This window comes from Talaromyces stipitatus, genomic scaffold, assembly GCF_000003125.1.
Source record: "Talaromyces stipitatus ATCC 10500 scf_1105507295517 genomic scaffold, whole genome shotgun sequence".
Taxonomy (NCBI): Eukaryota; Fungi; Ascomycota; class Eurotiomycetes; order Eurotiales; family Trichocomaceae; genus Talaromyces; species Talaromyces stipitatus.
Genome location: NW_002990121.1, coordinates 131,013 through 142,380, shown reverse-complemented (window position 1 = coordinate 142,380; position 11,368 = coordinate 131,013). Strand labels below are relative to the sequence as shown.

General features: G+C 43.6%; 5 protein-coding genes across 5 annotated transcripts, besides 1 other annotated feature; 4 read left to right on the top strand and 1 right to left on the bottom strand.

Annotated features, from left to right (window-relative positions):
• Positions 1–124: 124 nt before the first annotated feature.
• TSTA_000630 (uncharacterized protein) lies at positions 125–853 on the top strand (the record flags this gene model as incomplete). Its single annotated transcript, XM_002487595.1, has 2 exons — positions 125–429; positions 586–853. 2 exons carry the CDS (start codon positions 125–127, stop codon positions 851–853), a joined length of 573 nt encoding a protein of 190 aa, XP_002487640.1.
• Positions 854–1,078: 225 nt separating this feature from the next.
• On the bottom strand, positions 1,079–2,293 carry TSTA_000620 (uncharacterized protein). Its single transcript, XM_002487594.1, has 3 exons — positions 2,128–2,293; positions 1,998–2,070; positions 1,079–1,900 (listed from the first exon to the last, which is right to left on the bottom strand). The coding sequence occupies exons 1-3, from the start codon at positions 2,205–2,207 to the stop codon at positions 1,658–1,660; spliced, it is 396 nt and encodes a 131-aa protein (XP_002487639.1). The 5' UTR covers positions 2,208–2,293; the 3' UTR covers positions 1,079–1,657.
• An 838-nt stretch (positions 2,294–3,131) lies between these two features.
• TSTA_000610 (terpene synthase family protein) lies at positions 3,132–6,526 on the top strand. The gene is made up of 4 exons (XM_002487593.1): positions 3,132–4,008; positions 4,086–4,206; positions 4,266–4,546; positions 4,627–6,526. Exons 1-4 carry the CDS (start codon positions 3,190–3,192, stop codon positions 6,370–6,372), a joined length of 2,967 nt encoding a protein of 988 aa, XP_002487638.1. The 5' UTR covers positions 3,132–3,189; the 3' UTR covers positions 6,373–6,526.
• Positions 6,527–6,709: 183 nt separating this feature from the next.
• On the top strand, positions 6,710–7,904 carry TSTA_000600 (uncharacterized protein; the record flags this gene model as incomplete). Its single annotated transcript, XM_002487592.1, has 2 exons — positions 6,710–7,367; positions 7,704–7,904. The coding sequence occupies exons 1-2, from the start codon at positions 6,750–6,752 to the stop codon at positions 7,902–7,904; spliced, it is 819 nt and encodes a 272-aa protein (XP_002487637.1). The 5' UTR covers positions 6,710–6,749.
• Positions 6,795–8,282: a mobile genetic element.
• Positions 8,283–9,188: 906 nt separating this feature from the next.
• TSTA_000590 (uncharacterized protein) lies at positions 9,189–9,755 on the top strand (the record flags this gene model as incomplete). The annotated part of the gene is made up of 3 exons (XM_002487591.1): positions 9,189–9,336; positions 9,402–9,537; positions 9,560–9,755. 3 exons carry the CDS (start codon positions 9,189–9,191, stop codon positions 9,753–9,755), a joined length of 480 nt encoding a protein of 159 aa, XP_002487636.1.
• Positions 9,756–11,368: the final 1,613 nt, after the last annotated feature.

Genomic DNA, 11,368 nt, shown 5'->3' with positions numbered 1-11,368 from the left:
GACCAATCTTTCGGAGAGTGGGAAAATAAATGCCGGTTTATAAATTCCTTTATTAATGTCTTTTCAGAAAATGCGAATTGAATGATTGATGGCAACCTTGGAATAGCGAATTTGCATCTTTGTTATGGCAAGTCTTCCTTCGACTGAGGTTGAGTACGAAAGAGACCACATCCACGAGTCTCAGAGGGCTGCTTGCTATGGAGTCACTATAGTTTTCTTTATACTAGCTATTATTTCGGGGTGTTTACGACTTTTATCCAGAAGAAGGCAAAGAGCCAGCTATGGCCTTGATGACTACCTGGCCGCTGGAGGCATAGTAAGGAGTTTGTCCCTGTCGTGCGGTGACTTGGCTCATTATATTCAGATAGCGGTTATACCGTTTATAGCAGCGACTTTGGGAGGTGAGCCGATCATTTTCTGTTTCCTTCTGTTTTCTCAGCTAACGCCGGCTTCGACAGAGATAAGAAACGGTATTGGAAAGCATTTGCTAGCTTTAACACCGGAAGAACTTACAATGCAAGCCAAAGTAATACCTACTTCTGACTTGGATGCTGAATAAGGCTAATGCGAATTTGTAGTGGGAAGTGGTAAACCTCTATTCGTACACCACCTGCATTACCCTCGTCAAGTTGTCCGTACTTGCTCTTATATACCGGATATTTGGCAGTACCAGTCGCGAAATAAGGGTCTCCACCATTTTTCTTGCTACTTGGGTATGCTTATGGGCTATTGCATTGTACTTTGCTTATGGATTCCAATGCCAACCGTTTTGGCGAAATTGGAGTCTGACGGACCTATGCGGTCCCAGCATACAGTTGGAATACTCAGCCTCCATCTTGAATGCCGTCCATGACAGTTTGGTGTTTATTTTGCCCCAACCAACTATATGGAAGCTTCATCTGCCTAATAAGAGAAAGCTTGGACTAAGCATCATTTTCTCCATTGGATTCGTGTAAGTATCTTATCGTATCATACATTGCTGGATACCTTCTAACCAGCTCCACCAGAGCCACTCTGATGGGTATTTTGAAGATTCTATATGTCAGAGGCGCACCTGGATCTAAACATAAGTTGGACACAACCTGTGAGTAGTCTGGTGGTGTTGGTGAGTTTTATCATATACTAACCGGGCAGATACCGTGGTACCGGCTCTCATATTTAATACAATGGAACCTCTTCTAGCTATAATTTGCAGCTGCCTTAGTGTCACTGCAATTTTGTTCCAGGAGCTTCACCTGGTAGCAGCCTCAGTTATGGATTCTCTTCTCTACCGGAGTGGCTGGCGTTCAAGTCGATCACTTTCCTCTCAGCCGAGCTGGAGAAATGCAGATGACAGCAGTGTTGGAGGCATATATGTCAGGAAAGAGTTGCAAGTCAATTCCGTTCAAGAAGACGCTGGTAATATTCCCTTGACAGATTGGAAGGTCGGGCCGCAAGCTGTAGAAAGAGGTTTGGTTTAAAACATGGGGGAAAGGGGGCTACACTCAGAAGAAAGGAGGAAAGAAATGAAAGATTATCTCATCTATCATGGATACCAGAATATGAATGAATCTCGTTACTATCTTAGCTGCAGATCTTCCCTCCTCCGAAATTCTGAATCGAACCTTGGAAAAGCACTATATGCCGTGAAGTATAAAAATAGGTGATCCGATTAACATTAGACTGCTTTTCCATCCAGGACCCAAACTTCCTCATATCCAATAATGTGTCTCACACTCTGGAAATCAATCAAATTGCTCTCATCTGGCTCTATTACAGCCTTATAATATGGATCCTCTTGCAAGGCCTTTATAATGTCCAAAGAATCCACGAGGATTTCGGCATGTCCATCGAAATCAAGCGTCGATGGCGCGGCAGCCGGACCAATATGATGTCCTTGCTCTGATCGCAGTGGATGGAACTTAAATTGCATTGAAATAAACAGTCAGTTACAATGGTGAACGATGATGAAAGGGGCTGAGGTTGATGTTATAGATGATAGGAGACAATGGACATACTATTGTGTAACGATGAACACCGTGACATTCAAGCCAATGCTTCAGCAGTTGGGCGTGAACCTCAGTCCATTGCCTTTGACAAACTTTAGTACAGTTCTCTTTACACAGACATACAAGGCAAATGACTTACCGGTGAAATTCCTCCACTGTGAGAGATGGATGGCGCTTCACGTAGGTGTCGAAGCGGACCAGTTTCTTTGGTGCATCCATCGAGTATTGATTGGATTAACCGATAAGCAGTATTAATGCTTCAAATGAAATCCGAACTTTCAGCTTGAGCTGAAGAAGCTTCGGGTGAGACTGGATTAAATTATGCAAAAAGGAGGGATAAATACTTTTAAAAACACACCGATAAAATCTGTATATGATTCTATCTTATCACCCTGCGTTTTCGACTTTGCATTTCCCAGGTCGGCTGCAGCGGATGACTATTGAAAATCCTGCCTTGGAACATAACCGTGGACGGCTAGAAATATCAATAGCTTCGACTATCAGGACCAATTGGAAACAGCGGGATTGGAAATATATGATCTCGGGGTTTATGATAGAACCGCAGGAACGTACCGCCATATATCGTCATGAGCGGTAAATTATGGGCTTGGACTTTTCATGTCCTAATTTGGGCATTGTCGTTTTGTGCAACAAACAGCTCTACATGCCATATAGTCATCAACAGACGAATTTTAAAAGAATGGAAGGTTATGAATCCGGTAGAATGCAAATCAAGCCTTGGAAAGCAGGCTTTTCGGTGCAAAAGGAGATGCTTTGCTTTTTTTTCATAATCATACAATCAACCTTGCAAGTTACTCGTATGCAATAAAAATGAGACTGCATGCAGCTCGCAACCATTTCGGCCATTATGTCAGGTGTTTCGATCAGGCATAAAACAGGCAACCGATGCAGTCTGCAATAATTATGAATATGATATAAGCCGGTTCAGTTCCATGCCTGTATTGCAGCAGGGGTCACATTTCAAGCTGCACCAGGGGGCGGAAATGACTTTATGATTCAGCTTGCAGCCAGACATGGCAGCTGGCTCTCTGAAGCAACTGGTTTGAAAACTTTTCAGACCGTCACTTGCTGGCCTATATTGAGGTTTAAAACCCTTTATTTCTACATTAAGTAACTGCAATTGGCCACAGTGAGAATACAAGAAAGTAATCAAGAAGGCCAAACACTTAATACATGTAAAATGGAACCCTACTCCAACCAAAGTCTGCTACAAAGCAGGGTCAGTTCGCTTTTGCAAAAATGTGTTGATGGCTGCTCTAATTTTCGCCGCTGGGGTTCCTTGTCATGCAGTGTATATGATACGGCCTGGGTTTCTATGATCTTTAGGGATGTTGTCAACGGACAGCCTAAATGGCTATTTCCAGCTTCCTTCGGCTATCTTCTTCTGAACCAGTCCACGGGAGGGGGATGGTGTAGTGAAACTACATCTGAAATAGACGCCATCCTCAACACCTCAGCAGCTCTGTTAGCTCTGAAGACTCATCAGCAATATGAAGACGGAGGCGAGGGCGAAATCATGGTTGGTGACCTTCATCAACGCATCCAAAATGCAACAGCTTTTCTCCAGGCCAAATTGGAGACATGGGATGTCGAAGCTACAGACCATGTAGGTTCTGAGATTCTGGTCTCAGCGCACTTGCGATTGCTGTCAGAGAAAGGAATCACATTCGATTTCCCAGGTAGTGAAAGTTTGAAGCGTCTCAATAAAGAGAAACTCAAGAAATTCTCTCCAGAATTGTTGTACGGCTCAGAGCCAATTACCCTGATTCATTCGCTGGAGGCTTTTGCCGGACAGATCGACTTTGACAAGCTCAGCCATCGATTGAATTTCGGAAGCATGTTGGCTTCTCCATCATCAACTTCTGCGTATCTTATCTATGCAAATTCATGGAATGATAGTGCCGAAGCATATATTTGTTCTGTCGTTGAGCATACGCAAGGCGGGGATTCAGGGGCTGTTCCAAGTGTATTTCCATCCACCATATTTGAAATCACTTGGGTATGTATGCATTCTCCTGCCTCGATCTTGCCTTCCTGTACATGAGTCTCCCGAAATAGAATTCTGACGGAATCAAGGTTATCTCCACACTGTTAGAAAACGGACCCCCTCTCGATAAAATCCATATGGAGCAATTTGGAATCATAACCGGATTCCTTAAAGATCAGCTACACACCCACGGCGAGGTTATCGGCTTTGGTAAGCTAAGAAGACTTTTACTTATGTTTGTTTCATCTTGCTGACCGAACTTGAATCAGCTTCTGGCGTCATTGCAGACGCTGACGACACGGCGCGAATTATCTTGACTCTGAATCTGGCAGGGATAAACATCTCCCCAAATCAACTGATCAAAACCTTTAAACATATTGACCATTTTCAAACCTATGTTGGAGAGAGAAATCCCAGTATCAGTACCAACTGCAATGTGCTTGATGCTCTACTGCATACTGCAGATCCAGATGTTCATATTGTCGAGATCGCTCTGATCATTCGCTTTCTCTATAAGCTCTACAGTAAGGGAGAACTGAATGATAAATGGGTTAGTTATTCCACTCATATCATGAATGTCAGATCCTGCAAGTTTGTGTTACTAATTCCAACACTTTGCTGGGTTTTCAGAACACTTCTGCGATGTATGTCCGAATGCTTTTGGCAAACCCGCTCAGCAAATTATGGCGTTTGCGTGCAATGGGCTCGCTACCATCACTACCTGAAGATTGTCAACAAATTGCCCCTCTTGTCCTTAATGATATTTTATTCAAGACCATCCACGAACAAGGTCATGACGGGTCGTGGCACAATAAGTGCCCCGAGGTGACTGCATACACTCTATTAGCTCTTGCTTCGATATCCAACACTCCGCTCGGATTGATTCCGAAGGAGGAACTTCAGAGCAGTATAACAAAAGGGAGAATGTATCTTGAAGCAAATAAAAGCCTATGGGATCAAGGAGAAGCGATCTGGAAAGAGAAAGTCTCATATAAGTCGTCTCTCTTATCCGAAGCGTATTGCACGGCAGCCGTTCGAGCACTTACATTCACCTGGGACACAGCAGGCAAAGAAGACTGTCTAGACGCGATTAATATATCGTCCACAAGAGTAAAGAAGTTTTCAAAGTTTTACTCTTGTCTGCCACTTTTCTCGGAAGAGCCACTTTGGAGACTGAATACTGCGTTGTTCGAAAGCTACCTATGGCTGCCCCAGTTAATTGCCTCAAAACTCAACATCTTTCCCAATGTCGAGAATCCAGAAAATGACAAATATCTGGAATATATTCCTCAAACATGGGCAATCTGCAATGCAAAAAATGGCAATTCGCTAGAACCGGGCTTCATGTGGGAAATGATGATGGTCTCAATGCTGAACTTTCAGGTTGACAGATTCATTGAGGCTGTAATTGGTCAGGAGCACATGATTAACCATGTCAATGCCGTAAAATCGATTGTTCATTGCCTGTTTGATGAAGAGGGTGTCGCCGAGCATGACACAGATGGACAGACTGTTTTCCAAAAGTCATCTTTTTCAACCTGCGAGCGACATAATGGCACGAAACTACCAACAGAAAAACGTGCCACCCAAGATTGCGCAATTTCCACGGAAACACAGTACGATTGTGATCAGATCAAGCTCGTGTTCCGCCGCTTCATCACCTACATCCTAACTCGCCCAGCCGTTCTATGCTCTCCAAAATCCTTGAAATGCTCACTCCGACGTGAACTGAAAGCATTTCTTCTTGCTCAGCTCACGCAGGCGGAGGAAAGCCGTATGTTTTGTTTACAAACTGACCGAACTAAAGCCCACCCAGTTTGCTTCAGCGATGCACCAACTTCTTACTTTCAATGGGTGCACTCCACCGCCTCTGAGAATACCAGTTGTCCATACTCGTATCATTTCTTCAACTGCCTCATTTCTTATTATAAGGGATATGGAAAGCGCGGCTGCCACCCTGATAAAGTCTCAGGCATGAAGGCAGCAGGAGCTGTTTTATATGGCGTTCGACAACGCTATCTTTCCGAAGCTCTATGTCAGCATCTTGCAACAATGTGTCGGCAATATAACGACTATGGAAGTGTGCTGAGGGATCAAGTCGAGGGTAATTTGTCTAGTGTAAATTTTTCAGAGTTTTGGGAGGGATTGCCAGACCACAAAGACGGTTGCGAGAGCAACGAGATGACTATCAAGGCAAACTTGATGTGGGTGGCAGAGTACGAACGAAAGGGCTGTATGCGGGCACTGGAGAGGTTGGATGAATTGGGGTTAGATGAGCAGACGAAGAGAATGATTAAGACTTTTGTGGACGTGACCGATCTGTATGGGCAGATATATGTGGCTAGGGACATTGGAACCAGGATCAAGACTGATTGATTGCATTCCGTCTACGTTCCAGTTGTTTCCTCCCTATTTATAGTTTGCGTTGAACCGTAGGATGTGTTGGATTGTACGTAACAATCTCAAGTGGTATATCTCAACGTATCAAATTATGTATGCACGAAGTATGGAATCCTTGATCCTTGTTGTCATTGTCCTTTTCTCTAAGTACAGTAAAGGTGGAAGATATCTTTTACCCCCTATTCGGTGGATCAGTGTGTGGCTCGCTCTTATTGGCTGATAAATATCATCTGTCTGATTGGCTGGATCAGCTTAGCTAATCCAACAGGATGGTTTAACGTATCCACAAGCGAACCGGCACTTTTTCCCGAACACGTACACAATATTAATTCCATACTATTCAACACGCCAAAATGCCACCAATTCGCAATAAAAATAAGAAAGATTTAGCTGAGCAAGAAGGACGAATCTTATTAGCTATTTCCGATTTACAAAATGGACGAATCTTGCGCGTGGCTCGAGCTGCAAGGATTTACAGTATACCCCGGGCGACTCTACAAGACAGATTAAACGGCACTCAACAAAGATCTCAAGTTCGCGCCAACAGCCATAAATTAACTCAGTGTGAGGAGGAATCGCTTGTCGAATGGATACTGGATTTAGATAAACGTGGATTACCCCCTCGACACTCTCTTGTACGAGAGATGGCCGATTATCTTCTTTCGCAACGCGGAAACCGCCGGGTTGGAGAGAATTGGGTATATAACCTTGTCAAACGTCGCCCAGAGATTGAATCAAAGTTCTCACGGAAATATAACTATGAACGTGCTAAGTGCGAAGATCCGAAGATAATCCAAGAGTATTTTGATCGCGTACGAGAGGTTATATTAGAGTATGGGATCTTGCCAGAAGATATCTACAATTTTGATGAGACTGGCTTTGCTATGGGACTCTGTGCGACTGCAAAGGTTATCACTGGAAGCGATCGATATGCTCGGCCAAAGCTATTACAGCCTGGTAACCAAGAATGGGTAACTGCAATTGAGGCAGTTAATTCGATTGGATGGGCATTGCCTTCGTACATTATTTTCAAGGCAAAGAAATACACTTGATTAGGCTGGTTTGAGGATCATCCAGACGACTGGAAAATCAACATTAGCGACAATGGATAGATGACAGATAAGATTGGATTAGAATGGCTTAAAACTCATTTTATTCCTCTTACTGATGGCCATACATTAGGGAAATATCGAATGTTGATTCTTGATGGCCATGGAAGCCATTTAACTGCTAAATTTGACCATACATGCACTGAGAATAATATTCTTCTGGTCTGTATGCCTTCTCATTCTTCACATCTTTTACAGCCTCTTGATGTTAGCTGTTTTGCTGTTTTAAAGCGAGAATATGGACAGCTTATTGAGCAGCAAATGAGGCTTGGATTCAATCACATTGACAAAATCGACTTTCTCACTGCATTCCCGAAGGCTCGTACGATGGCATATAAAGCTCAAACTGTTCGGAATAGCTTTATGGCAACTGGATTAGTACTATTCAATCCAGATTGAGTTTATCAACAGTTTACTGTTCAATTAAAGACTCCAACACCCCCTCCAAGTCGATCAAGTGATACACAATCATCCTGCTTGCAAACCCCTCAAAACGCATGTTAATTTAAGCGCCAAATGACTACTATGAAGAAGAGAATAAGCCGGCATACAAGGAGTTCATCTGAGGCTATTGGTGAAGTATTTACACGGGCATCAAAGGCTTATGAGATGAGTATTAATAAGCTTACAATTACACAGAAGGAACTCCATGATCTACGGGCTGCACATGAGAAGGAGAAGCAAAAATGTCGAAGATCTAAGCAGCAAATATCTCATGAGCAGGGAATTACTAGAGAGGAAGCTCAAGCACTCGTACAAGGTCGGGTTGAAGCATCCCAAGCTGTTACTACTGCTCCGGCCGAGCCTGAACTTCCAGTCTGTCATCCACCTGTACGACGTTAATTTCGCTGCAGTGGTTGTGGTGTTGCAGGACATAAAATAACTGGATGTCCTAATCGTATTAGGAATTAATTTTTTGTATATAATTAGTATGTGGGTTAGAAATTGAGATTTGAGATCAATATTGTGTACGTGTTCGGGAAAAAGTGCCGGTTCGCTTGTGGATTACGTTAGGGTTACGGCTAAGAAAATTTTCGGGAGCTAAGATCAATGTAGCTAGCTCAGTTCATGGTTTAGGGTAAATCTGTATCATGGTGCATTTTTATTTCTACATTATTTCTAATTACTTTAACGTGGATATTTTGACTTCAATATATCTGTTGGTTTGTGGAAGCAATCGAGATGCCTCACTCCTACGCACTGAGCCGCAGGGCGTCACGTGACCTCGTCTAGGATAGAGGGATGTAAGACCGCGTCGGGGCGTGAGTTAGATAGCTACAATCACACACATTTGAACCCATACAGAATTGCAGTACCTGCTAACCATCCATCGTACGTACGTACATTAACGTGTACACGTGCTTTATGCACCCACAATATCCTTTCTATTATCAATTATGTCTCACTCTTCCAATAAGTCTGTATCTCCTGAATTGGGAGAGCAATCGCACTTTTTTCCCTCCTATCTTCGCATCCTCACTATAAGAGAGTGGGTAGAGAGCGTGATAATGAGATACGAATATAGCTTCGAACGCATATATAAATCTAAAAAAAAAAAACCTCGCGCACCTATGAAAACGCACCTACGCAGGTAAAAAGTACTGCGGGAAGGAATCTCAATAAAAATAGACCTCCGACAGCATATTTACCAACTTTCGCCTGCTCAATCGACGTGGTTGAAGCATGGGCCCGAAAAGAGGTAAAAAGGGCACTCCGTGGCCAGAACCACGGTTTGCAGATGATCCTGATATACGCGCATACGTAGCTGCAGCCATCAAAGATCTTGAGGCATTGAAGAAGCACCAAGAAACACTGGAGATTGGCATGCCGCGTGAGCTCTCAACCGCCGTGGTCTAACGGGTGAAGAATACGCCTACGAATGAGCAACTAGCGCAGCGCCTCGCGAATGTCGAATTACACGTGGAAAAGACGCAGAAAGAGGTATCTCAGGCCTCTCGAGAGATTACTACGACCAAAAGCAACATCAACCGCTTGGTGGAGGCGATATGCCACCCAACACCCCCAGGGACATGTACCACAAAAAATTCTCCTAGCTTCAGTTACGTGACGGCTAGTTCGGAGTCGTATGTACAGGCCTGGGGACGTAAGGTGCCCTCGAACCCTCCTACGGTCCCTAGCGTGGGATTCAGCAGTGGAGGAAGCTCGCCATTAACCCCATATCCAAGCCAGGAGGACCTAGAGGTCTATCTGGAACATACCGATCCAGATATCCTCAACCCGATACGTTGATTCCCAGATAAGGTGGTGGAGAAGGCAAATCTCGCAATACATAGCACTCAAGACACCACCATCGCACATCGATGAATTGCGGCAGCCCATATACTACCTAGTGTCGGATTGGTCGGTTTATTCCAGGCCAATCCTGAAGAGTGTTTTACTAGGATCAAAGAAAAGAAGTGACTAGCAAGATTGTATGTATTGAGTTCTGTGTCTGTCTTTCAAGTTTTTTTTAAAGCCGGGTCCTTTATAGACACCTTTGGCGGGGTGATTTGTGAGCTATCAGGAGGGGTAAATATTGGGCTGAAATCTAGGTGCCCAGATATATGCCTAAAGGTGCCTTTTAGACCTGTAAGATTGAACAGTCGATCTTTCTGCCTCGTTTGAAAGCCGGATTATCTGACACCTAGTGGGGATATCATACTCTTACTAGGTATAGTGGACGACGTCGACCAGCTCACCCATAAGAAGGACTAGATCAGTACATTTGGAAAAGAAGCACGTATACAAAAACATATATAGGGAGTCGTTGTACGCAGCATTAACATAAATATCAATTCTAAATAGCCTCAATTCATAACCACACTTATTTCAGAGAACGCCCTAGTGTTCACGCAGCTTCCAGCCTCTATAAATATTACATACACGGGCTAGCTTCTAAGCAAGCATAAGATTAAGGAACAGAAGCTCACGAATGCCCATCTCATGGTTATATTTGATGATGAAAGGGTTATTAACTTTGCAATCCAGCGTGGCCTTATTATTAAGGGAAGACAACACAATATCTCAATATACAACAAAGCAGCCAATCTCTAGTAGCGCTTCAAATACTAGATGTATAAACATATCGCTAGGCACTGTCAGCGCTAGATCTACTATGCGTACTGCGCTAGATCTCATGATATAGGGGATTGTCCTATACAGAAAGAGAAAGAATACGCTAAGTGTGCTAACTACACCGCAGAAAATGTCCATATCAAAGATCCTGCTAAGAGACTCGATACGAAACACTTTGCATACGCGAGGGAGTGTCCGATACGAGCTACGTGCCTCGCAGAGGCGCACCAACGATGTACATACGGCCCATAATATCACACTTGTTGGATGCGAGGATGCAGTCGAGATCCGGATAACTGACATCACGTGATTTCAATCACGTGATGAAGGCTACATGTTGGATATTTGATACGCTAATCCCAATCAGGATGTCATTACTAATCATGATTCCTCGGAATAACGACATATCCGTGAGAACATGAGAGCCAAACTCAAGCCTACAGTTTGGAGTCAGGATGGTCATTTATCCCGTAAATCCGTGATACTTTGCCACTATGATGTGTATATAAAGAGGATCAAGATGTGTAGTTAGCTATGTTTTAGAAGACGTGCAAATCAGAGTCAATTATTCCTCACCCAAATTGTACAACTCCTATCAGAGCCTAACCCCGTTCGGACTAGTACCAAAAGATTCCAATACTACACCAGGAATCCCTTACGCGTCGGGGTCAAAGATAGGGAAGATAGACAACTTAAGACTACCCAATTGAACCCATATTCCATGTTAGGAAGCCTATCGTACTAGTACTAGTGCAGATGCACCCACAAATTGACAATATTATTATCAA